Genomic DNA, 27,936 nt, shown 5'->3' with positions numbered 1-27,936 from the left:
TCGATTTAACTGCCGCCTTTAAGGAGCTAACTAAATGTGCTGGGCAACTATTAGTGGCAAAAGGCCCTAGAAAATTAGTGACCCACCCAAGATGGTTTGATGTAGAATGTGCGCGAGCACTAAGAAATCTTAAGTCAAGTCTTAAGACAATCCCGAGAAACTCAGTGGAGGTGGCTAAAAATAGGAAAATCTACAGAACTAAGATTAAAGAAAGAAAAACCACCTTAAAAGTGGAATTATGGGCTGACCTAAGAGAGGCTGGTGAAAACAGGGATTTCACCGAATTCTGGAGGATTATAAATAGGCCCTCTCTCTATGATTGCAATACACCGGTTCTTAGTACAAATATCCTTCCACAGCAATGGGTAGCTCACTTTGAGAAGCTTTATAATCATACCGAGGCTTGCAAACAAGAAGGGGAATGGGTTGGTAATAGGAATAAGGCTCAGGACTTCACACTCAACGAGATTGTGCAAGCAATTAACGGTTTGACACCAAATAAAGCTCCTGGACCTGATGGCACTCCCTCAGATTTGTACAGAAGCAATGTTGACTTGTGGGCACCAATTTTAATGAGAGTGCTAAATGCAGCTATCAAAACAGGCCTCCCGAGGTCATGGTCCACTGCCTTAATAGTTCCTATTTTTAAAAAAGGAAATAAGGACAATCCCCAGTGCTATAGACCTATATCATTAATTGATGTTTCGGCTAAAATACTGGGGCGGGTGGTCCTAAATCGCTTAATGGCCTGGACTGAAGAGCAGCACACAATCGTTGACACCCAGTATGGCTTTAGAGCAGGAAAGTCGACCAGCGATCAATGCCTAAACTTATATTTCCTGGTCGCTAAATACACTATTGCAAGTAATGGGACCATTTACATGGGATTCATGGACCTAGCAGCTGCTTTTGATAACGTGAATAGAAGTAAGCTCTGGGAAATGATGACCTCCCTGGGGATTGACCAGGGACTGATAAACATCTTGAGAGAGTTACACTGGAACACTACAGCGAGGGTCCGATATAGTATGGAGGGGGGGCAAACTGACTCCTTCCAATGTTCCAGTGGCGTAAGGCAGGGGTGCATTCTTGCCCCCTTCCTATTCTCATTATACATAAATGACCTGGAGTCAACCCTCATAGCTAAGGCAGCCGATTGTCCTAGGGTAGGAAAGCGCCATATACCAGTCCTCCTTTATGCGGACGACGCGGTTCTCCTTGCCCGGACACCGCGTAGTCTCCAAATACTGATCAATGGATTTGTAGATTTTATGAAAAAATTAGATCTGTCAGTCAATCTGACTAAATCCTTTGCGCTGATCGCAGGCAAAAAAACGATCAAAAAACCGACATTTAATATTGGGACCCATGCTATGGAAATAGTAACCACCTTCCCGTACTTAGGTCTACTGTTTGACTGCAAAATTCAGTTTGATAAGTTGTTGGAGGAACGCTGCACTAAATTAGCTTCGTCATGTGGTGCAATCATGAATTTTGCACAAAGATTAGGCTACTGGTCCCCTGAGCAAGTAATGACCTTATACAATTCAATTAGTATAGCCAAAGCGGCATATGGAGCAGAGGTCTGGGGCTTCAGGGATGTTAAACAGCTGCAACTGGAAGAAAATAAATTCATCCGTAGAATTCTGAAGATCCCACATGCGATACCAGCAGAAATTGCACACTCTGAACTCGGTATCCCATATATTGCCGATTTGGTTAAAACTAAGCCAGTTTTGGCGTGGCTCAGCATATGGGCTAACCCGGATGCTGAACTAAGCAAGGAAATTATTAATGATTGTTTACAAAGGGACAAAGGAATGTCAATCCCATGGCTGAAATATGTTAAAGCAACCTTAGAATCTGTAGGCCAACACGCACTCTTTAGTAACCCTACTTTAATTACAAGAAATAGTAAAATGCAAATTAAAAGATTGTTGCTGGACAAAATGGAATCCCATAGGGAAACTAAAGCTCTCATATCAAAACGCTCAGTGGTAGCCCACTGTTTAGCTAAAGAGACAGTAGGTATGGAACCCTATCTATTTCTGCTGCATAATCAACAAGAGAGATTTTTAATGTGTCGTTTTAGGCTCAATTTGTTGCATAATATTTTATCTTATCCATCGGGTTTTTCTGCGACTATTGAGCAGAAGGGGGCCCGCGGCTGCGACAATTTGTCTCCGCAGGACACCCTTCATTTTGTATTGTTGTGCCCATTTTATTGTCTCCCTAGACGCATGTTTTTAATTAATATTTTAAAATGTGGGAAATTTCGACATGCGAAGGTAGCTTTGTTGTTCCTTCAAAGAGCAAATGATATGTATACTCTATGCTCAGTAATAAGCTTCTTGAAAGCTGCCGTAAGACTAAGGAACACTAGAGATTAGCTTACTTTTCGTATTGTGATAAAGTGTAACAGTTCAGTTGATGGTTATTTTGTAATGAATTGTATGATTATATGTGTTGTTGTGTTTTTAACATGTACTTTTTATGATGATTTTTTAACAATCGAAATAAAGAATTTGAACTGAACTGAACTGAACTAGTGCTATGCAGACTGAAACAGGTATAGGAGCACTTTACATAAAAATAGTTACATACTGCCAGTGCAGTTTACAAATGAAAGGTTTTGCATGCAGATTTAAGATATGGACTGTTACAGATTACATAAACCGATTAACAAGAGAACACACGAAATAGAAATAGCTTGATAACAGTACCAGTGGATTAACAATATTATCACTAGTATTTTAATTATGTATTAAAGCATCTTTTCTCAATGTAGGTCTTGCCAGGATACAAGAGTGGTAGTGTGTAGAATGGTGAATAGAGGTTGTCTTTTGATGTTTCAGGATGTAGTGAAACACAAATATGGCCACTGTCGAGGGTGGGGCTGCAGGACAAGTTAGTAGTCTAGTCAAAAAGAGAAGTACTTATAACATGGCCACTGCATGACCAAAGCTAATGCTCCATCTGAAAGAGTCCTAGGTCGGGGCTACAGATTGCATTTATTTATTTGATGGAATTGGATACTTTTATTTTATATAGATAGGTGGCAGGATTGATCCTTTCCAAGAAGGAAGGATTTTTTATTTATACATTTCAGAAAACCTCATCAGTACAGTTAGCGGGTCAGTATGACAAAACATGACATGATGTCTGGGCAAAATAATCCGAAAAGCCCAATCCACAGTATACAAAATTGTTTAGAAGCATTTCCAAGATACAAAGATTCCCGGTTATCTCGAGTAGTGCCGTTGTGAGTCAAGACCAAAAGGTGGCCACTGCTGGGCATGTCCATGCTAGATGAAAAAAAAATCTGCTCTCACAATACCACACCGCTTGCATTTAATGTCAACTTCGTGATAATAGCATGCAAGGTCCACTAGGGAAAGGTACAATCTCTGTAGATAATTATAATGAATCAAGCTGTACATGCCATTAGTGAATACCGCTTTAGTTTGCTGGCAGCAGAATGCCATTGAACATCTGGCCCACATCACCCACCCATGCCGGCGAGCCCTGGAAAACTCTGGAATCAAACCGTCCATTACTGCAGCATATTATCTGGATATGAGTTTATATGGCTGTGGGTTGGTGAGTAGGATATTCAATACTGACCAATCCGGATCAAAAAGGCGTTGAGCTTCATGTGCTATTTTGCTGTAAGTAAGCACATTTAGCATAGTGGCAGATGCATCACCCATATATTTCCGGGATGTTTTAAACATGTGTGCAAGAAATAAATGATACAGTCCACGGGGAAGAGACGTATCAACCCAGGGAGGCACTCCATTTGTAGCCTGTGATAGTGCCTAATGGGTATTTGTGTGGAGTAAGGTATAGATATATTACATAGATATGCTAATCGATTCCAGGCCCAAAGAGTGAACACACTGTGTGAATCTCCTGGGTTGGTCTGGGGAGAAGGGTGGGGGCCAACAGGCCTCTCTCAATAATAACATAGCAGGTTATGAAACCAACGGTGGATAAATTGTGCTTATGCCACTAAATAATACGCTTCAAAGTGGGGAGCCGCAAACCCACCACTTAGATATGGAAGCTACAGAGTGCGCCACCCAATACTGGGCTGCCTACCAGCCCTCGCCAAGAATGCGTATGTTGTTTCTCCAAGACCTGGCTTCTAAATCTTCGTTCTTCATTTGCACTTTGTGCAACTCCTTTTCACCTCCTCCAGAGATTTGGTCTGTTGTGTATGCACATCTTATACATCGGAAATACGCTGTTCAGCGGCTGTTTGGCACACGAGTTGTTTATTTATGCATTTTTTCACGTCTTCCATGCGTGTAGACAGGAAGTCTAGTTTGTAGTCAATTGCTGTAAGAAGGGTTCTCATTTCCAGTAGAATCGCTTTGATATGTTCAATAGTCGGGGTGGGGGGTGCCTTTCCCCCTGTCCTCTTCTCCCACTGGCTGCTGGTCAGCAGATTAGTTTCAAATGTGAGGTGCTATTGCTTGATGTCTGTTTTACCCATTTTCAGCGGGAAGCAGACAAGTGCTTAATGATAATTAAACCTGTATAGATAGACTGGCCATCACAACAAACCAGGCCGGGAGGGGGGGTCTCCCACCAGAATGCCTCCATTAATAGTGCAGGAACTGTTGACACAGCGCTGTAAAGTACGTAATATCAATAGTAGTTGATGGAGGCGTAACAGTGCAGGATGGGGTCCCTTCAGCACACACTGCGTTTGCCCAGACAGCTGTGCCAATATCAATGCATGCAGAGTCAAAATATTAAGCCAAAGAGTGTTGCCATTACTGACAAGAGTTGTGTGGAGAGGACACCAGTATATATCATCAGTCCATGCATCACTGGCAGCCGTCACTCCCACGGATTGAAGGCTCGTCACAGCAGGCAGTGAAGACATGCAAGCCCACATGAGCACTGGCGCTTTCAGCCGGTCGGCCTCGGCCAGTTCGTCACCCCCAGTGGCTCCCTCTAGCAGTCCGACAGCCCCCTCCTAGCACCGTGCATTGCGCTGCTCGCTTCGCACCTCAGAGACCGACGGCCCCAAACAGCAGTCCAGCGATGCAGGCCCAGTGTGGGTGGTCTTCCTCCAGCCTTTGCCAGTCCAGCATTGTGATGGATACTGGCTGTACCTGAGTCGAGCTAGGTTGTACCCGAGTCGAGCTAGGTTGTACCCGAGTCGAGCTAGGTTGTACCCGAGTCGAGCTAGGTTGTACCCGAGTCGAGCTAGGTTGTACCCGAGTCGAGCTAGGTTGTACCCGAGTCAAGCTAGGTTGTACCCGAGTCGAGCTAGGTTGTACCCGAGTCAAGCTAGGTTGTACCTGAGTCGAGCTAGGTTGCTGGTGCTCAACTCATATCACGGAGCCAACAGCTAACAGGTAGGACCGGGATGAATTCTATGTCAGGACAGGAGGCTCCGATTATGCTTTCTCATTTCTTTATTAGAAATGCCCAGCAGCCAATCAGAACCGTTTATGAAACGAAAAAACTACAGTACCCATGAGTACCGGGTACCACGTGACAACCATAGAGTCTCTCCTATAAAAGGTACAACAATAGATAGTACGTCCTCTTTCTTTGCTGCTCCGCAGCCAGTTAAGTGCCTTTTTCGTTTTACTACTGTTACATTGTTGCATTATTGTCTGTGCACTACTGTTGGGACGCGCTCGCTTCCAAATTGTATTTAGCTATTGCTACATTGTTGCGCGCTGTCCCGGTTTATTTATTTCGTTTGCTCCGCTTCGCGCGGCGCGCATGCAGGGAGCGTGGTCTCACCTCCCTTGGGCGTGACGCTCGCTCGAGCGTCGGTGTCCGAATTCGGTGGAGTGGGAGAATAGGGGCTGAGAAGCTCGCGCTAACGCGCGTGCTTCTCTATTTACATACGAACTGAGGCGGCCGTTCCGCGCATGCGCGGCGGCCATTTTCATTGTTTACAAACCGTGTTTTCACACGGAGATCAGGAATCGGTTGTTCTCCACACCGCTGCCCACTGCCTCAGCTTCTCTTCAGCCCCATCGACGCCCTTTGCTGGTTAAAGGCCTGGGGCTGTATAATTACGCATAGGCTCTGCCTAGAGTGACTCAGCAAGCCCTCCCTCCACAATTAATTTAATTATTTATTTTTGGTCAGCCTTTTTTCTGTCCATTAATTGGCTTGCTGTGGGGTTTTTCACTCCCCCTGAATTGTGCCTTTGGCATTGTAATATTAATTGACATTAAATTGTCATTTGGTGGGCATTACTTTCACTTTTCCAGTGAAACTAAGAATAATGGAGGAGTATTTTGATGAAGATGATTACTCTTACGAAGAGGAGAGCTCAGGTTTCCTTGAGCAAGATTTAGTCGAAGCATTGGACCAAGGAGTTCAGCACTCCGTTACCAAAGCCCTGGTCCACGCTATTAACCCATTGAAGCGTCATTTGACGCAATATGCAAAGCAGCAAGGTTGGTTGCCTTCTTCTCGCTCTTCCAAATCCCCCATAAATCCACACAGGGCGGATTTCAAACGTTTGGCTAAAACTCTAGCCTCAGAAAAGGCTTCCTCCAGTCCTTTGGTAGGCGCTTCTACCTCGGCAGCCTGTCACACTGACTCTGACGGTCCTCCTTCTTCCTCATCTGACCAGGATGTTCCTCCACCACGCAAGAAGGCTCGCAAGGAGCATTACGTGGACGCTCCTACTCACCCGCAAGTCCTAACCTTTGAGCCTTCAGAGATATATCACCCCCATTCATCTTCATGGCTTCCTTCTCCTGCAGTAGCTGAGTATGTCCAGGCGCACATCCGTCAGCCTTTTGAAAAAGAGGTTAGAGCTCGCCTCCGCTCCGAGTGCCCTCGCCCGGATCTTGCAGATCACCTGGCAGACACTCCTGAAATTGACCCCACAATGCTTTCCTATCTGAAGAAATTTGCTAAGGACCCTAAAAAGGGTCTGGACAGATCTTGGCGGTCCTGCCAAGATAAAATGTTGGATTTAATGGGACCCCTCACCAAGATCCTTGATCTCGGATTTCAGGCCAAGGAAGCAGAATCTCTTGTGGATCCAGATGAACTCATAGAATGGGCTCAGAGGGCTATTTGCCAGTTGGGCAACGCAAATTGTGCCATTTCTAGTGAGCGTCGCCGCTCTATTCTTCTAAAGATTGACCCGAAATTGGCGGAACTCTCCACTTCCGAGTCTGGTCCGGTGGCACAGGGTCTTTTATTTGGCCAACCGTTCCTTAAGGAGCTTACTAAATTTGTAGCAACCTTCAGTGGTTTGGATAAGGCGCAAGCTTCTATCAAGCGTGCACTTCGTCCGGTTTTTGCCAGGGCCGGACGACATAGGGGACGCTCGTTCGGCCGTGGCTCCAATAACTCCTCCCAGAGAGGTTATCAGTCCCAGAGAGGCGGGGGTCAGGACTCCGGCTACAACACCCGCTCAAATTTCTATCCTTCCCGAAAAGGGAGAGGTCAATTCCGGAAAGGCCGTTCCGGTGGCAACCAAAGTGCTTACCAAGACTCTAATACCTCAGGTGAGTTTGATTTGTTTTTCCGACGTGGTTCTGGGGGGCAGAATACGTTTTTTTCTCCAGAACTGGCGTCAAATCTCCAACGATGCTTGGGTTCTGCAAACTGTTCAAGGTTTCAAAATAGAATTCTATCAGACCCAACATCAACCCCTCCCCCCTCCTCCTCTCCATTTTTCTCTTCAGGACCAAAAGTTTATTTCGGCAGAGATAGACTCCCTTCTCGCCAAAGGGGCAATCAGGTCAACTGTCCCCCACCCTCACGGGTTTATCAGCAATGTTTTTCTGGTTCAGAAAAAAGGGGGTGGCAATCGTCTGGTCCTCAACTTGAAGGATTTCAACGGAAGTGTAGTTTACAGACACTTCAAGATGGAAGGGATCCATCTTTTGCGCGATCTTCTGCGCGAAGGGGACTGGATGGTTCGGCTCGACCTCAAGGATGCCTATCTTTCCATTCCCATTTACGAGCCTCATCGTCGTTTTCTTCAATTCAGTTGGCAAGGAATATGGTACGAATACACAGTTCTCCCATTCGGCCTCTCGTCAGCACCCTGGTGCTTCACGAAACTTCTGAGGCCTGTAGTGGAATGTCTGCGTGCTCGGGGTGTCCGCCTGATAATCTATCTCGACGACATTCTTCTCATGGCGGACAAACCCCTCACAGTATTAACCCATCTGGAATGGTCTATCGACCTTCTACAATCCCTGGGTTTCCTAGTCAATCCGCAAAAGTCTATCTTGAATCCTACTCAAGTAATCGAATTTCTGGGTTTTCAAGTGAACTCCCTTTCCTGTCAACTCTTATTACCTCACCAAAAGATTCGGTACATCAAGAGAGAATTGAGGTCTGTTCTTTCCAGACAGATTGTGTCCTTGAGGTCGTTAGCACGGGTAGTAGGTCTCCTGGCGTCCTCCATTCAGGCGATATTCCCAGGTCCGCTGCATTACAGAGCACTTCAGAGATTGAAGATTCGTCACCTCCAAAAAGATCTTCGCTATTCAGATCTGATTCCTCTTTCCGAGGATGCGAAGAGCGAGATGCAATGGTGGTTGGACCACATGGAGGCCTGGAATGGACGAGCCCTGTTCGGCTCCGCTCCGGATCTGGTGATAGAATCGGATGCCAGCCTTTGGGGTTGGGGAGCCAGGTGCGGACCAATCTCCACCGGGGGTCGCTGGTCTCCCCAGGAACTGTCTCTTCACATCAATTGCCTAGAACTTCTAGCGGGGTCTTTTGCGATTCGGTGTTTCTCCCCTCATCAGACCAATTGTTGTATTCTTCTCCGCATGGACAACGTTTCAGCGGTCCGGTATGTCAACAAGTTGGGGGGAACACGATCCAAGATTTTGGCGGAGATCGACAAGGATTTTTGGCACTTCTGTCTTCAACAGAAGATCACAGTTATTGCCGAATATCTTCCCGGTTGCCGCAATCAGATTGCGGACTGGAACTCTCGCCATCTTCGCGACTTCAGCGATTGGCGCCTTCACCCGCGCATTTTTCGCATTCTCCGTCGGACTTGGGGTCATTGTCACCTAGATCTGTTTGCGTCTCGCCTGAATACTCAACTCCCTCTATTCTTCAGCTGGAGGCCGGATCCGAAAGCCCTGGCCACAGATGCATTTCTTCAGACTTGGCCGTCCACTCTGTGCTACGCCTTTCCCCCCGTTCATGTTGATTCCCAGGGTTCTGGCCTACTCGAAACGTTTTCAAACGGAGCTGATTCTCATTGTTCCGCTGTGGAGAGCTCAACCATGGTTCCCGGACCTTCTGGAGATGTGTTGTGCGGTTCCGTTCCTTCTTCCCCAGAAGTGGAATCTGTTGCTGGATCCCCTAGGCGATCCGCATCCCCTGGTTCTATCCGGCAATCTCCTACTGTTGGCGTGCCGAATTTCGGGGATCGCTGGTCGCTCCCAGGCCTTTCATGAGACGCTTCCAAATTCATCAGTGACGCCTGGTCTCCCAGTACTCACAAAAGATATAGAGCCTCATGGAAGCGTTGGTGTGACTGGTGTATTCAGCGGGAAGTTGATCCCGCTTCAGCGGATGTGGCTCTGATTATTAATTTTCTAGCTTCTCTCGCTTCTTCTGGTCTGGCCTATCGTACGGTCAACAACTTCCGTTCCGCCATCTCTGCCGCCCATGTTCCCATTAATGGCAAACCGGCGGGTGAACATCCTTTAATTTCCAAGTTGCTTAAGGGCATTCGTCTAGCGAACCCTCCGTGCCCTAAATATGTCTCGCTTTGGGATGTCTCCATTGTTTTGAGATTTTTGGAGGCTTGGCCTCCTAATTCATTACTTTCTCGTAAACAGCTCTCTGCTAAATTGACTATGCTGTTATGTCTCGTTTCTTGTAAACGAGTGTCTGACGTGCGGGCGTTAGACTTGGCAGGTCGAAGATTTACACCTGAGGGTGTCACTTTTCTAATCTCTAAACGCACCAAGACTGCTACCTCTTCGGTTACTTATCCTTCCTTTCCTCATCATCCCAACCTTTGCGTTGTTCAATGTGTCAAGGATTACGAGGTATGTACTGCACCTTTACGTTCTGATACACAGGGTCAACTACTTATTGCCTTGCAAAAACCTTTTCGTCCTGTTACTCCTGCTACATTAGCTCGCTGGGTTAGATGGCTCTTATCTGAGGCTGGAATTGATGTTTCCATTTTTGGTGCTCACTCGGCTCGCGGGGCCATGGCCTCTAAAGCGTTCTCGATGGGTGTTTCATTACTGGACATCATGAAAACCGCAGATTGGTCTTCTGATTCTATGTTCAAAACGTTTTATTACAAGCCTATTGAACATATTGCTTCTGTTGTGGTGGATCAGCTTTGAACAAGCATAATCGGAGCCTCCTGTCCTGACATAGAATTAAAAATTTGCAAACATTCGTGACAAGAATTTTCAATTCTATTAAGGACAAGGAGGCGAGGATTATCCCACCCAAATTCATGTTTGATTCTCATGTTTATCATTGTCACAGTGGCATTTGATTTATGACAATGCATTGTATTTCTCCATGTTTACCCTTCCCTTTTATTGCCTTCACTCTCTTTATTGGATGAGTATTACGGCTATACTTTTCTTTTCAGGTTCTGACCCGAAATAGTGATTTCTACTGTTTATCCTGTTCACTCCGCTTGGATCATCTGCTGCCTGCCTCTGTTCGGCGTTTGCTGTGTTTCTAGCGTCAGGATGATCACCGACTGTGGCTGATGGACTTGGTTCCTGGCTTGCTTCTTTTTCCATTGGATTTTATGTTTTTCATATGAACTGCTCCTCACCAAAGAAAGAGGACGTACTATCTATTGTTGTACCTTTTATAGGAGAGACTCTATGGTTGTCACGTGGTACCCGGTACTCATGGGTACTGTAGTTTTTTCGTTTCATAAACGGTTCTGATTGGCTGCTGGGCATTTCTAATAAAGAAATGAGAAAGCATAATCCTCGCCTCCTTGTCCTTAATAGAATTGAAAATTCTTGTCACGAATGTTTGCAAATTTTTAATTGCAGAATATCTGCTCAGGTCGGTGGACCCCAGTTAAAACGCTGCCATCTTAGTGCAGCGCCAGGACGCGCCCCGATTTCATTTATTTTAAACATTGGCTAATGTAGGACAATTTCAAAATGGTTGGTGCAGTTTGCAACCATCTTTTCAGTGTGTGATTTTTCATTGTTCCTGCCATACTCTGCACACAGACAATTCATGCATAAGTAACTTTGTGAACATTTCTTTGAGGTGTAATGTCATTTTCTAAGGTATAAAATGATGTTTCTTTTTTTTAACTCTGTAGCACAATGTTCCACTGAAAGTGAATTGTTTCTAGGCCTCACCTCTAAGGACCATCGAATGATTCTCATGAGAACTTGTCCTTGTATTTAAAGTAATTATCTTTGTACTAACTATTGAGGTGCCTGAAAACCACCAGGGATGGGAACTGCGGGGCATATTATCAAGCACGGCGTTAATGGGCTTGATAATATGCTGCAGAGAATTCCAATAGAAGCCCATGTTGACACCAGAACATGGGCTTCGATGGGAATTCTCAAGGGCATATTACCAAGCCCATTATCGCCGCTTTAGCGGCAGTTTTCTGCCGCTAAAGCGGCGATAATTTTAACGCCGTTTCTTGATAATATGCCTCTGCATTAGTTGAATCTGCGGGAAAGTGGCGAGTAACATCATTTCAGAAACTGTATCGTTCTTTTTTTAACGTGATCAGTCCAAATTCCGGGACCCTTTTTAATTGTATCCGTTTTTGGGTTTTGTTGTGTTTCGATTATAAAAGAAGTCTTTTCTTGATGCTTGTGGATTCACTCTCCCTTGATGTTTAGGCGGTGACACTCCGATAGGTTCGACTTCTGATTCATAACTTTGGTTTATTTTTTTAGAGCTAAATGATATCTGGTTCCGAATGTTACCTGCATTTTATTGTTAGCATCATACTATGTTTGACTGACTGATTCTATCTATTTTATTTGCTTTCTGTTATGAATCTGAATCCTTTAATAAACCTTCACCGTTTCATTTTAAATTCGTCTCGATTTCATTATAAAGCTGAATGCAGTTTACTATTTACATCGTAATTTGCATTTAATTTTGTTGTACAGATCCAGTTGAGGAGCAACAAAATCTTTAGGAGATTAACACTGCTCCAGGTCCATCAAATAGCACTGCAGTTTGACATTCCCAGGACTAAGGCTAACACACGCAATGGCAGCAGTATTCAGTGCTTGCTCTCAATTAAACAGTCTTGCAGGTTACACTTCGTAGGAGTAGGAGGGCAACACATTATGGGGCATATCAGCAACAACCGGCGATAATTATCGCTAAGCGCACTTAGCGCTAGGATAATTATAGCCGGGTAACGTGGATTTTTATCGCTGAGATAGCGTGCTATTAGCAACGCTTATCTCAAAAGCGATAAAAACCCTAGCGCTAACTGCCTAACGTGAGATTATCGCTGGAAACATAGCATGGGGCTTGATGATAGGAGAAATGTCGCTTAGCGACATTTCTCCTGTCATGTCAGGAACGCCCACTTTGCATCTCATTAGAGATGCAAAGCTGGGCGTTAAGAATACGTGCGCTAATGCAAGGTTTCACACGTTAGCATGACCTTGCTAATTAGGCGATACAATTATCGCCGCTTTTCGGCCGAAAACGGCCGCAAAAGCGGCGATAATTTTTTAGCGCCGCCTTGTAAATATGCCCCTATATCTTTTACGCGAGGGGGATTTGGCCTAAAAAGTTTGAAGACTGCTATTGTACAAAGCTCCACGGGAATACACATGGCACACAATAAGAACCTTAAATAGAAAGATTACACTTAGCTCTACCTGATCTACTATGGCCACGAAACAAACTTCCTTAAGGGCTTCCTTTCCAACATCCAATTCTGGATGTCATACTCGGAATTTAAGATCAAGGCCCTGAAGATAAAGTCTATATTAATTAACCAATTATAAAAAGCAAGCACAAATTCAAGAATTGTTCTTGTCAAATGACTTTAATGGATTCCAACCTGAAATGTCAGTGCTCAATCAATTAAGTCTGCATCAACACCAGTCTTAACGTGAAGATACATTGGAAAGGTAACACTTACAGCATAGCATGGCAATAACTTCCCCAATTTTGGGGATTCAAGGAATTCCTTCTGGATAACAGCTTTAAAAAAAGATATCCAAATACTATTCCTTTTTCGCATTTGGGCAGAGGCAAAATATTGCTTGCCATTATCTCTAACTCCCACCCGACTTCCCTCAAGAGCACCCTTCACATAGTGGCATAACTTATCAAGGAGTCAAGAAAATATTACAGGACCTTCCCTAAGCACAAAGAAATTGACTAGCTCCCTCTACCCTCCCATTTCACCTTTAAGGTACTATGCTTCACTTCAAGGTTGGAAACTTCTGCCATGCAAGATAAAAATGCCTACTGAACAATGAAACACCAGCAGCCACAACATGTCCAGGCTTGAGATAAGGAAGTACAAGAAACCGAAATCTAGATAGTAACGCTTTCTTCGCTCCGAGTCATTGTAACATAAATCTGACATCTTTTTTTTTCCCTCCAATTCTAAAACGAAGACAATACTCATCACCTTAAAGACTATACTGTCCGTAAATAAACAGATTGGTTGCACCCGGACCTGGGGCATAACACTCAACCACTGTAAAAAGTTGCATTTGCTTAATTGTATACCATCCCCTACTCGGTACAATATTGTGTTACTTTAAACTGGGTTTGTACTATACAAATCCATACATTAAAGGGTATAACACAAAAAACAACAGGGTGTTTGGGAGGCTACTGACGTCAGACGTCGCCAATAACTTATCCACTCTAGCCTAAACATGCTGACGCAGGCTGCAAGTACATACTTAGAGGACAGCCTATTCCATAGGTTAACATTTCATACGGTCAAATACAATATTTCACGACAGTGATTATTACACCGTTTCTTTTCCAATTTTAGTGAATAAGCACATATTGCATCAAGGGTTGCCACCTGACCGGATTTCTACCGGCATAACCGGTATTTTTAATGTCCCAGCAAGTACAAAAATTAGAAAAATCACCGAAAGCCTGTATTGTTCCTCCTGATCAGTACAAACTTCAAATAGCAAAAATAAGAAAGCACTTTAAAACGCTTTTATAATCCCTGATTGATAAGTAAAGTAAACTGAAAGGTCGTGTAAGAAATGAATACAGATATCTTTAGAATAGACTCTATTCAAGTATCACGTTTGGGCCTTTGCGGACATTTCAAACATGAACAAATGATCGGTGTTTTTCGCTTGTGGAAATCCTAAATGCATCAGCTGTTCTGTGGGTGAAGAGGTTCGCTGCGAATTCCTGAAATAGCCCATTCATTTAAAAGGGACTATAGGCGCTAAACAGAAATTGCATACGGTACGTTTTTTTTAAAAACGAAAAAAGGTGTGTAAAGTTCTCCTCGCTCCCTCAAATAAGCAGTTGGATTACAGAATGGCAATAAGCAGCTCATGGCTTGTACTGACCAATCATCCTTAAACATACTACCAAATAAAAATAGACAGGGTGTGGAATTAGTTTACGATTATTAGAATTAGATTTACCTTCGTTATTCATGTTAGTAGGGCCGTGCGTTCAAGTGTTCCCAGAATGGAAAGTCCAGCTGCACTTATGCAGACGTTTCTCCTGCTGTTGCCCAGGTCAGATGAGCAATGGCTCGGTTTAGAGTGCGTCAGCTGCTGAGGACACTAATTCTATTGATGGTCGTGCCGGGTGTCCACGCTCTCTTCTAAAGTAAGGTGATTCATTTGGAAAATATGCATACGTTTTTCCTGCTGATGCTTGACAGGTGTGTAAGGATAAAACTGTTCTAGGTCAGAAACTGAAGAAACAGGTCAATGCGTGGAACGGTTTGTAACACAGATGCCTAACCATCGGTTCGGTGCAAATATGAGAGCTGACACTCAGTGGCTAGCTCAACTACTGGTTTGCACTCTCTCTTTTACTATCAGACAGCTCTTAGGGACCTACAACTGTCTAAAAACTCTCTAATGGCAATATACACGAGCGGCACGGTGAAAACAGCAGCATGGAAACAGAAAGTGACATAAAAAGGGGACTACCCACGCAAATCATTGACTTCGTGTCATTAAACGGGGGCGCCATCTTGAATGATGCAATCACTTTGGAAAAAATAGTACAAGAAGAAACATGCCTTATGTAAATTCTGTTCATTAAGGCTGTAGTGTTTTAATATACAGCTGCGCCAAGATTGTGTTCTGTTTTGCAACTTAGTACGTACATCCATTCATTTGCATATTTTTGAAGTGTCGGCACCTAATAGGTCATATTCACTAACTAAAATATCTTTGGAAATATCATACAATATCACAGTGACTTGCTTTCTCCCGTTGGGTCCTGACTTACAAACTACCATATCAAACGTACTAGTCCAAGATGGGCGTAAACCTCCGTAGTGAGTCCTGTACTTTCTTTTATAAAATTAAACCAGCGAGCACTTCTACGACAACGGAACATTACCAGCCAGATGCAGCCAAATACTTAAGTGAGATCAAAAGGTATTCGTGATTCTAAATTCCGAATCAGTGTCAGGAAAATAAATATTTTAATACTGCTCATTAAAGAGCAACTATTCAGTCTGGCTTCCTTATCCATGAAAGAAAAGAAGTCTGTTCATACACCTACAGCGTTTTGCGACGTCATCGGTAGGGGACAAAATGCAAGTGAGCTCTGTGGGAAGTGTCAAACGGAGTGGAGATGGCTACAGGTAAGATTACATTTTTGTTTTTCTTTCCTCGTGTGTCTGGAATTGGCACAAGACTATAGATCAAAATAGTCTTTTATTGTGCATGTGTGATTATTTCGCTTTGCGTATTCCAATTTTCACTGCATGATGCTCTGCCAAAAGGCTAGACAGGGTTTGAACGTAAATAGTGGGAAGTGCAAGTTTGGTTAAGATGGGGTAGAATTCATGGGCCATGACATTTCTAAAGATGGTATACGTCCTAAAGTCGGGCAGGTGGACGCAGTATGGAATGCTCCTGAACCAACTTGTAGGGTGCAATTGATGGCTTATTTGGGCTTTTACAGAATTAAATTCAAGATTTATAGAACATTATTCTATGAAAGTGTAGCAACTATGGGAATTGCTTCAAAGAAATGTTAAATTTGAGTGTGGACAGTAGCAAGCGGATTGATTTGCATGTATTAAGAGAGAGATTGTGCAAGCTCCCTGCTTGAAACCATTTGAAATGAATGTTGACTTTATTATTTCTGTGGATGCGAGTGATTACAGCTTTCGTGCGGTTTTGGCTCAGAACAAGGGAAAGGACAAGTGGATTGTGACATATGCTTCGCGTACATGAAAACAGGCGGAAATAAATTATTCCATGATTTAAAAGGATTTCTTAGCAGCATCTTGCGCTGGGTAGCGGCTTAGGTGTTTAGGGTGTTAATTTGGGTCAGGAAGTTTAAAATATGTACGGACCATAAACCTTTAGTGAACATACTTAGGCCAGGGGTCGTGGGGGAAATTTTTCTCCACGGTTAGCAAGGTTGGCTTCTAAGCTGCAGCTGTACCTCTTTGAAATAGAATTTTTTCCAGGCAGGGATAATGTGATAGCGGATGGATTTTCATGTCTTTCTGTGGGATGTAAGGACAGGGAAGAGGAGAGTAATCGAGTGGATTGTGATGCAGCATTCACATACGAAGATGTGGTGAGTGCCTTGGGTGGAATTATGGATCATGAGTTATTGTTATCAGAGGAAGTCTGGGGACAAGAAATGGAAAAGGATGCTGAATTGCAATTGATTATTATGACATTTATAACCAATGGATGGCCAAGTGAACCAATGATGAGAGTGGACAGTTTGACATTTTGGAAATTAAAGGAGGAGTTGTCTTTATGCAGTGATGCCATTGGTGTACATAAGTAAAGCAGCATGAATAGCAATTTTCTTCCAGAGTTTCTGTGGACGTTCCACACCCTGCAAAGGTGCTTTGCACACCTTCCTATGGTTGTCTGACAACAACAACACACATTATTGATCAACAAAGACTTCCAGCATTCTTCTCTGTTACTGACCACCGCTGGTCAGAGTGAAAACCCTTACTTGAGGCTGTGATATATTAATGCCCTTATGTGCAACGTCAATTAATCTATTTCTGGTCTTTGCAGGAGAAACAAACAAAGACAATATTAACAATACAGCTGTTTCAAATTACATTTAGAAGTAACCTGTGTTAAACTTTGCAACGGTCATCTCAAATGATGCTCGCGGGTCAGCCTTTCAAACGGAATTTATTAAATGCCTGCAGAACAAGCAAAGTTTTCTTTTCATTCCTCAATAGCAACAGCCTCAATTAATTCATTAAATTTTTTCATTCCATCCATCAAAGCTGCAAAACAAATCGAACGTATAATCAGTCATATGATCACATTAAAAGGAAGGAAAATTAGCTTGAAATCTACTGCCACCTGATAGAAACCTAACCATAAAATGTACATATCTGAAAGGTACAAATTAAATATGCCAATGACAAAGTTGCTTTGCGAATAACCTCTCATATGTTAGAAATAAATCAAGGGTTTGTGGTTAGTGTACAGAAAACAGTGATATCCCTCCTAAGGGATTTTCATCTATCAGCTGCCCATGCACAAGTTAAGGATTCTCTTTTAATTGTACTTCAATGTTTTCTGCACTTTTCAATATACATGAAGTGAGCATTGTTCTATTGTCCTCAACATCCATCCTTTGATTTACCCCTGCACCAAGTCCTACATAATTTGTTTTCTCTGTTCTTATATCTTGGTTATATGCAGGATAATCACAACTTAACAAACTGATGCTGAGGAGTTGTGATCACTATGTGTAGTGTACCTGCATTTCCATTACTTGTTGGGAATCGCCTCCTGTATGGTGAGGACTATGTACCAATGTATAAAGGAAAACGTGTAAACCTCTTGGCATACAGGAAACTAATACACCCCCTGCAGACAACCGGTCTTGATGCCTCCTAATGTTGGTGCATGATATGTATGACCTTAAACAAACTCGACTACCTTATTAATACATGAACACAGAAACAGAAGTGGGTAAGCCCATTTTATTGTTTCTTCCTCATTTCCCTTAACTTGAATGTGGCCCTGACTGCAGCAAGTGGAATACAATTGGTTGATAAATGCTTTACCTGGAGAACTGGTGCCAGAAAATGTCTCCATCTGTGACAGCCTTTCAGCAATGAAAGAAAGTTAGGGGTACAGATTCCACATATTTTTCTTTCTGGAACTTGCTGAACTTCATTCTGATAATTTGTTTTTAAATATAATCCATTATGCATTCTTACATGTAGACTTGTACTAACTGTTTGCTGTTTTCTATCAATATATTATTTGAGCCCGCTTTGTCCGGTAAAGTGACAACCCCCTACTTCAAAATTTCAACACAGCATATGATGGGAAACCACTCCGACAGCCTATATTTATGAAGAGTGATACCACCATGAGTGTATGTTCCTAAAACACAAACCAATCATTTACCACATTCCCTCATGGTGGACGTCCACTAACCAGCTCTGAATTCACTTTACTTTAGTTTTAATCTCCTCTCCCTATCATCATGTCGGCTTTCCTATAATATCTTACTTACACATGTGTCAGCGACTTCTTCACACTAAAGCATATATGAATGTCCACTTGGACCCCTAATACACAGAAAACAGTATCAAGCTCACAATCCTTCAGGTCAAATCCTCCTCTTCTATTCCTGCTCTCTTTTTCGTCTAAAATATGTTTGTGATATATTTTTTCTTTCTTTCGTTATTTAATTTTCTGTGCTTCTCTGTCTTCATATTTACAGTTTAACTGAACCCTACATTTTTTCTTTTAGATTTCAACACTTGAATACAGGTTGTCAACATAAGGAATTGGGCATTACAAGCCTACGAATTCACATAGATTCCAAGCCAGACCCAGGAGCTTCATTTGAGAGGACAGTTGCTACATGGTATTAGGACCAAGAATTAAAATGTGCAAAAACAAGACTACAAATGACTGTCACAATTGCACACTTTAATTTGGTTACTGAAGGGTTATGTTAGGAGATGTCAGTGGATGACAGTTTATGTTTTAGTTCTAATAATGATTGTATCACTTTTTTTCAGATGAAGAAATAAATCTATTACTTATTGTCGTTGATGTCAATCCCATCTGGTGGGGTCAGCAAGCTCTTGCACAGTCTGAGGCAAGTAAATCCTACAAACATTGTGAGGACATGTAACGTTTCTTTGACTGCCCACTGTAATTTTAGACTGCTAGTGCCTCAAAATTATAACATTGTAAAGTTATATACTGAAATATATATTTTTTACTATCTTCATGAACTTTTTATAAAGATAATTTGGGGGTGGGGGGAGGGGGGACATGGCAAACTGCCATCCAAGATGGCCGCTTGAAGCTGAGGCTCTGAACTCCAACTTGTGATTCCAGTGAAATATCTTGACCAAGCATGCTGTAATTCGAACAGACTGGAATCCAGTTGGATCGTTACACTTTGAAATAAAAACTTTGCAATGGGTTCTGATGAGAGGAAGAAACCATGCAGGGAAGATGAGGTAGATGGGGCGGCCTAGCTGACCTACACCTCGGGGGCCCAGTGACGACAAGGGCCAGTGGTGAACCTGAGATGGTGCCTGTGCCAGAGACCCACTGGTTGCCTCTGCCACCTGCCACGAGCAGCTGAAAAGACTCTCTGTGTATTACCCAATACCAGAAAGAGGCAGCGAGCCCTGAGCTCCTCTGGCAAAGAACATTGGAGTTTGAAGCATCGCGGACAGTAGCACATGATTTGCCACTGCCCCAATGGACTGTGTGAGTGGGGAGCGGGAGACAGAATAAACCTAGGCCCTCAGACATGGTTGCGTCAGATCAGGAGGTTATGGGAAACACAGTGGCGAGTACAACAAGACTGCCATTTGGTGAACAGTGAGCGGGGCCTCTGACAAACTATTCTATTGCATGTTATTATCCTCACTTCCCCACATAACAGAAGTTTGAAACGTACGATGATATTCAGCTATTTGGGGTGGTGGGAAGCCTTCGAATCTAGAGAGGATCATTGTGACAAAACAGATTATAAAGTGCTAAGATTGAACGTGGACAGAGGACACCTGGCGGGTCTGATCCTTCTGGACCTCTCGGTGGTATTTGAAAGAAAGGATCATTTTATCATTGTATTGTAATTGCATTTATATAGTGCTTACTACTTCTGACTAGAAGTCCAAGCGCTTTTTCGACGAGTAGCATGCTACTCCGGAACCCATAAAGGATTAGTGGTGAATTACTATAGTGAAATATGAAATTTGAGTGGAGGATATGTTAGTCAGTTATTTGGATTGAGAAGGATAGTGGAGGGATTCAAGAGGGAAAAAGGTTTGCACTTATAAAGCACTTGCTATTCCTGATGAGGTGTTGAAGTGCTTTTTTAGGCAAGTAGCACACTACTCCGGAACCCATAAAGAATTAGTGATGAAGTAGTATAGTGAAATCTCAAATTAATTTGAGTGGTGGAGATGTTAGTCTGTTATTTGGATTGAAAATGATTGTGGAGGGATAGAAGAGGGAAGGATTTAGAACCTTTTTTCTTTGTTTTGGAACTCACAGCAGTAGGAGGAGGCTTGGGATCAGTAAAAGGGAGGTGGAGAGGGAAGAGTCCGAGGGAAGGGATTAGAAAGGCTTGTTTTGGGAGATCAGAGTAGTAAAAGAGGTAGGAGATGATTCAAGGAGGGGTTGAGTAAGGAAGAGTCTAGAACGGGTTATTTTGGGGATCATTGTGGTATGGGGTTTGGGATGAATGAGAGAGTGAAGGTAGAGGATATATTGCTCAAGGTATAGGGTGAGAAATAGGGTAGTGCATTGGAAAATGTAGTGGAAAGAGATTTGAGATGAGTCAGGGAGTTGAGGAAGAGGATATATTGAGAGCGGTATAGGGTGAGAAATAGGGTAGTGCATTCAATATGCTGAATTAAAAGTAATAAATATATAGAACCATAAGTACATGGGAGGTATATAGATGCATAAAGGAAGGTAGTATATGTAGATTAAAGATTCAATAAATAAACTCCAGCTTTCAAGTGTTGTACTTTAATTTTTTTTGTGTGCAATTCTATAGTGAAGCAATTGTAGATAAATAGTTACGATAAAAGATTTTCTTCTTTATGCAGTCACTTATATACATGTTTAAAACAGAATAATTTAACTATCAGTAAAATATACATTTGTTGAGCAGAACTAGTTAAAATATATATATTAAAAAAAAATAATTATTCTGCATGTTTATACAAAGCAATACACATATATAGGTACATATCTATAGCACAAATAAATGCTTATATACAGAGGGATATGCTGTATATTTCTGTTTGTGTATGGTGGTTATATGGGGAAGAGCCAATTCTTGAGTATTTTTCCGAAGATAAGGTGGTTGGTTATCCGTGGATCTTATGTTGGAGGGGATAAAGAGTTCCATAGTTTGGATGCTTGAACAGAGAAGGATGTGCCACCCATGGTTTTTTTCTTGTACATTAGGATTGTGAGGCAAGGTGCCACTCTAGAGCGGAGGTTCCTTTGTTGAAGGTGTTTGGTGATTTTATTCCTGACGAAGAGTGGTCCTATTTGGCTTGTGGCTTTATATGTAAGAGTAGTCAGGTAGCCGAGTTCTGAATCCGTTGTAGTCTTTTCATGGTTGTTAAAGGTGATCCGTGGTAGAGGCTATTGGTGTAATCGAGTTTAGACAGAACAAGGGAGATGGTAGCCTGGACCTTGTGTTGAAATCCAAAATGGGGGGGGGGGAGACTCTTCACAGAGTTTTTATAATAACAAAGCTTGATCTTGCTAGTTTGTCCACTTGGGCATTTATTGATAGCTTGGAGTCCAATGGTCATTCCGAGGTTTCCTACTTCCTTCGATACATTAGGCGGTGTTCCCAGATCACCAGGCCATGTGGTGAGCGGGTCATAATGTTTCCAATCGCCACATTTGAGTATTTCCGTTTTGGAAGCATTCAATTTGAGATGGCTCCATATCATCCATTGATCCATGGTTCTGAAACAACTGAAAATTGCCAAGTTTCCAATGTCTTTGGGGCATTCCAGTTGAAGGAGTATTTGTGTGTCATCTGCATAGTTATAGCACATGAGGTGAAATTGATTGATCAGTGCCGGTAATGACTTCATGTAGATGTTGAAAAGCATGGGCGAGATGATAGAGCCTTGAGGGACCCATGCTTTTTTGAAGTACATATTGGAAGAGAAAGGAGGGGGGGTACGGATTAAATTAGTTCTGTTGCGTAGGTACGATGTGATCCAGTCTAGAGCAGTCCCCTCTATTCTGGCTTCGTAGAGTCTTTGTATCAGAGTGTCATTGTCCCCATGTCAAAGGCAGCCGAGAGGTCTAAGAGAAGTTGCTCAGCAACCCTGTTGTGGTCAACTGTGTTTTTCAGGTTCTCCCAGATAGCAAAGAGGGCAGATTCTGTGCGACTTCCTCGAAGGAATCCCGTTTGAAAGTGTCTGAAAGTATGGCATTATATTCAATTAATTGTGACATCTGGGCGAATGCCCAGGAAAGGTCCATTTGTAATTGGTCTATAGTTGTCAGGGTTCAGCAGGTCCAAGTTTGTGTTCTTCAGTAATGGACTTTTTTTAATGACTTTTTGAGTTCTTCTGGAAAAATTCCTGTAGTTAAGGAATTGTTGATGATTCTTCTTACTGGAGTGGCAGCAGAGATTGTTAGAAGAATTGTCTTAAAGGTTTGCTGTGAACACAGGTCTGAAGGACTGCCGGCAGGCCAGCCTGCTTAGACCAGGTCCACAAAGTAATTGTGTGAAATATGTTGGAAGGAGCGAGAGTCTGGGTTAGAGTATACTTGGATTGTTGTTTTGGAAAAGGGTCAGTGCTAGTGGTTTGTCTTTGTTTTAAGTATGAGTCCAACATGTCTGCTTTGGCCGTGCAATGATTTGCCAGTTTGTCTGTAAAATCTTGAGTAATGGGATGAGCTCCTTCTAGGCAATATGGTTTACGAAATTCATTGAGATTTTGATAGAATTCTTTATTTGCACATTTAGCATTTTGAATTCTGTCCAAATAGTATCTTTTCTTAGCTTTTTTGATAGCTGACTTGTATTATCTGTTAATTTTTTGTAGGCAAACTTGTGTTTGTTTTGAGCCAGGCACGTTGCAGCTTTCTAATTTGATGTTTTATTTCTTTTATGAAGTTCATACATTCTTAATCCTTCATAAACCAATGAATTTAGTAATAGGCTTTTTTTTCTTTCATATGGCAATTTGTCCTCTAAATCAATAGGCGCTATGTAGTTTAAAAAAATACTCCCTCCATTGTAGCAAGGGTATAGGAGGTTCACCTGGACTGCACAAAATTCTATGTCAGGACCGGAGGCTCCAATTATGCTTCTCATTTTCTTTACTGAAAATTCTCAGCAGCCAATCAGAGAAGTAAAACAAAAAATACACACTACAATACCCATAAACCCTAGTGGGTATCACATGACAACCATAGATTAGACCCCTATATAAGGAGCATAAGAGAATACTACATCCTCTTTCTTTGCTGCTCCGCAGCCAGGGAAGTGCATTACTTTCTTTCTGATTACCTTGCCATTCATTGCGCTTTGTTTTCCGTTTGTGCTACTGAGTTTTGCATTTACTTGCCTGTTTCTCTGTTTTATGCTTTGAGCAGCGCTGTTCGCGCTCTGCTGCTTGCTTCTGCTGTGTGCCGGCGCTATTCGCGTGTTTGCATGCTCTTTTCCTGTCGCGATGCCGTCCCTATTGGCAGGGGGTGCTTGATTTAGTTTGCGGTTCTATTCCGCTGCCGCTTCTTTCCTTTGTGCCCCTAGCGCTGTTTGTGCGCTTGTGTGTGTATTCAGCATTTGTTTCTTTATCCTTCAGGATCTAGTTGGGAGCGCTCTTCGCCTACCTCAACGGGCGCTGAGTGCCCGTTTCTTGTATCAGTGGAGCGGGAGAAGAGGGTGAGGACGCGCGTCGTTCCGACGCGTAGTCCTCTTTCTGGCATCTCTACCTGGCTGTTCCGTGCCTGCGCGGCGGCCATTTTATTTTTTTCCCCTATTCCGTTTTCTGGATTTAATGAGCGCAGGGGCAGCGCTGACGTTTGCTCTTTACCCACCAGTGTATGCCTCCCTCACATGACGCTCAGGTTTACAATTTAAGGACTTGGGCTGTATACTACTGCATAGGCTTTGCCTGGAGTGGTGTTATTAGGCAAGCCCTCCCTCCACATTAAAATTTACCTGCACACAGTGGGTCTTGCGTCCTTGTGTTGCTGTGGCTTGCCTGGGGTTTTGCCACTCCCCCTTATTATATCACTGTCAATACTTTATCATTCACTTATAAGTGACATTATGTCTGGATATTATGATGATGAGGAATACTTTGAGGAGGACCCCTCTGGGTCTTTGGAGCATGAGCTGGTTGAGGCTCTTGATGTGGGAGTCCAGCACTCCGTAAATAAGGCCATGGTCAGGGCTATTGAACCCTTAAAACGGCATTTGTGTAATTATGCCCGGCAACAGGGCTGGCTTTCTGGGTCTTCATCCCGTTCTCTATCTGGCGGGAAAGGTTCCAAAAAATTAATTTTTCAGATTTTGCAAAATTAGCCAAGACATTTGCTGCGGACCATTCTTATGACTCTTCGACCAGGGATATTTCTCCTAGCTCGCCTCAAAGGGATGATGGTAATACCTCCTCTGGTACGGCGTCTGAGCCGGAGGCTTCCCCTCCCCCAGCTAAGAAACAACGCAAGGAACATTTTGTTGATGCTCCTTCCCATCCCAATTTACTTAATTTTGAACCCACTGCCATTGTCCACAATAACTCCTCCTCCTGGCTTCCCTCTACCGAGGTTGCAGAGTATGTGCAATCGAATCTGCGTCAAGCCTTTGATAAGGATGTCAGAGCGCAGTTGCGCTCAGAATGTCCCAGACCAGATTTGGCAGACAAAGTGGCGGACACCCCTGAGGTGGATCCATCCATGGTTACTTATTTAAAGAAATACACGAAGGATACTAAACAAGCATTGGCATAGCCAATAGGTCTCGCCTTTGGGACCTTATAAGTGTTTAGCCATGCAACAGTTGCATAACTAAATACTTATAAGGTCCCAAAAGCGAGACCTATTGGCTAAGCGAAAGTGAAAGTAATCGCGGTAAAGCGCGCCCGCGCACATGCACTGTAGCTCTAGGCTGGGCTGGTAGCACATTTTGGAGCCCTCTCAATAAGTCTCGCCAGACCAGCGCATGCGCTGGGTCAGGCGAGACCTAAAAAGGAATAGATCATGCATGGAGGTCCTGTCAGGATAAGCTCCTGGATTTAACTGGTCCCCTTACAAAAATTTGGGACTTTGGTTTCAAATCTAAAGCCTCTGGGCAAATCATTGATCCTGATGATCTGATCGGATGGGCTCAGCGTGCCATCTGTCTATTGGGCAATGCTAATTGTGCCATGTCCTGCGAGTGTCGCCGCTCTATTCTTTTAAAACTTGACCCTAAGTTGGCGGAGTCATCTACCTCGGAGTCAGGCCCCTTAGCACAAGGTCTTCTCTTTGGGCAGCCTTTTCTGAAGGAGCTGGCAAAATTTGTCACTACTTTCAGTGGCCTTGACAAGGCGCAAGGTTCCCTGAAACGGGTTTTCTGCCTGGTTTTTGGCCGGGCCAGACGACATCGGGGGCGGTCGTTCGGTTCAGGGTTACAATATAGAGTTTTTTTCATTCCCCCTCTCAAACTCTCCCTCCTCGTCCAATGCTTTTTTCCCTTCAAGATCAACTGTTCATTTCCAGCGAGATCGAGTCTCTACTTCAGAAAGGAGCCATAGTGCAGACGTCTCGTCACCCTCAGGGTTTTGTCAGCAACGTCTTCCTAGTTCAGAAGAAGGGGGGTGGAACCAGGCTTGTTTTTAAATCTCAAGGAGTTCAATGGATGGGTTGTATATCGTCACTTCAAGATGGATGGGATCCATCTGCTTGGCGATCTTCTTCAGGAAGGGGACTGGATGGTCCACCTCGATCTGAAAGATGCCTATCTGTCGGTGCCCATTTACAAACCACATTGGCGTTTTCTGCAGTTCCAATGGCAGGGTCTATGGTACGAGTACACAGTCCTTCCTTTCGGCCTCTCGTCAGCACCTTGGTGCTTCACGAAACTTCTGAGGCCTGTAGTCGAAGTTCTTCGAGCCCGGGGCGTTCGGCTCATTGTTTATCTTGACGACATCCTCATCATGGGCCAGTGTCCTCGCCTAGTAATGCAGCATCTTGCCTGGACCATAGATCTGTTGCAGAATCTGGGTTTTTTGGTCAACCCTCAGAAATCTGTGTTGATTCCATCTGTGTTGATTCCATCTCAGTCTATCGAGTTCCTGGGTTTCCTAGTCAACTCCATCACTTGTCAACTCCTCTTGCCCAATCAGAAGATCAGATCGATCAAGAGAGAGTTGAGGTTGAGGTTGATTTTGAACAAGCAGACTGTGTCCTTGAGGTCTGTAGCCCGGGTCGTCGGGTTGTTAGCTTCTTCTATCCAAGCGATCTTCCCGGGTCCACTTCATTACCGAGCACTTCAACGGCTCAAGATGCGTCATCTACGGAAAGGCCTCAAATATTCCGATCAGATTCCTCTCTCAGAGGAGGCGAATGTGGGAGATGTTGTGGTGGCTAGACCATATGGAATCGTGGAACGGTCGAGCCCTATTCGGCACCACCCCGGAGGTGGTGATCGAGTCCGATGCCAGTCGATGGGGTTGGGGAGCACGGTGCGGTCAAGTGTCCACTGGCGGCCGTTGGTCTCCGGAGGAATTGAATCTCTACATCAATTGCCTGGAACTTCTGGCGGGCTCCTTTGCAATTCGGTGCCTCTCGCCCAGTCAGACAAATTGTTGCATCCTTCTCCGCATGGACAACGTGTCAGATTTTGTTATGTCAACAAGTTGGGCGGGACCTGGTCCCATCTTCTAGCGGAGATTGCCAAAGACTTTTGGCACTTTTGCCTTCAGAACAAACTGTTTGTAGTGGCGGAGTACCTTCCAGGGTGCAGCAACCAAGTTGCCGATTGGAATTCCCGACATCTCCGGGATTTCAGCGATTGGAGGCTTCACCCTCGAGTGTTCCGATTGTTGAACACGATGTGGGGCCCTTGTCAGATCGATCTGTTTGCCTCCAGACTCAACAAACAGATTCCAGAGTTCTTCCGCTGGCGTCCGAATCCGGAGGCTCTAGCCACGGGTGCTTTTCTGCAAGTGTGGCCTCCAGCGCTTTGTTATGCATTCCCTCAGTTTGTAATGATTCCAAGGGTCCTGGCCCGAACCAAATGTTATCGCTCGGAACTGGTTCTGATCACTCCTCTGTGGAGGGCTCAAGCGTGGTTCCCAGTACTTCTGGAAATGTTATGTGCGGTTCCAGTTCTTCTTCCCCGGCGGTGGAATCTGTTGTTAGACCCTCTCCAATCTCCACATCCGTTGATAACCTCAGGGCAGCTCCTACTGTTCGCTTGGCGAATTTCGGGGATCGTTGGAAAGTCCCAGGCCTTTCGAGAGACGCTACCAGATTTATCAGTGAGGCTTGGTCGCCCAACACACACAAACGTTATGCTACAGCATGGAAACGATGGTGTGATTGGTGCTCTCAACGGGAAGTGGATCCCGCTGCAGCGGATGTCTCCTTGGTAGTGAACTTTCTTGCGTCCTTAGCCGCTTCAGGCCTTGCTTATTGCACTGTCAATAATTTCCGGTCGGCCATCTCGGCAGGTCACGTGGCCATTGAGGGCAAGCCACTTGGTGACCATCCATTAGTACGTAAATTACTCAGAGGTATCCGGTTGGTAAAACCACCATGTTCTAAATAT

General features: G+C 43.8%; 2 protein-coding genes across 3 annotated transcripts in view; one reads left to right on the top strand and one right to left on the bottom strand.

Moving 5' to 3' along the window:
- EIF2B1 (eukaryotic translation initiation factor 2B subunit alpha) overlaps positions 1 to 15,660 on the bottom strand; it is a 55,349-nt gene extending 39,689 nt beyond the window's left edge. The window contains exon 1 of the mRNA XM_085634148.1: positions 14,604 to 15,660. Coding sequence (XP_085490274.1) covers positions 14,604 to 14,616 — 13 coding nt within the window. The 5' untranslated portion in view covers positions 14,617 to 15,660. The remainder of the gene's footprint in view (positions 1 to 14,603) is intronic.
- GTF2H3 (general transcription factor IIH subunit 3) overlaps positions 15,487 to 27,936 on the top strand; it is an 82,907-nt gene continuing 70,457 nt past the window's right edge. Inside the window, exons 1-2 of one of the 2 annotated variants that reach the window (XM_085634147.1) lie at positions 15,487 to 15,787; positions 19,184 to 19,263. In XM_085634147.1, the coding sequence (XP_085490273.1) occupies positions 15,778 to 15,787; positions 19,184 to 19,263 (90 nt within the window). In that variant the 5' untranslated portion in view covers positions 15,487 to 15,777. The remainder of the gene's footprint in view (positions 15,788 to 19,183; positions 19,264 to 27,936) is intronic. The other variant, XM_085634146.1, reaches the window with a different exon arrangement.

The sequence above is a fragment of the Triturus cristatus genome, chromosome 11 (genome assembly GCF_964204655.1).
Source record: "Triturus cristatus chromosome 11, aTriCri1.1, whole genome shotgun sequence".
In the NCBI taxonomy this organism is placed as follows: Eukaryota; Metazoa; Chordata; class Amphibia; order Caudata; family Salamandridae; genus Triturus; species Triturus cristatus.
This window is presented reverse-complemented; position numbering and strand designations above follow the sequence as displayed.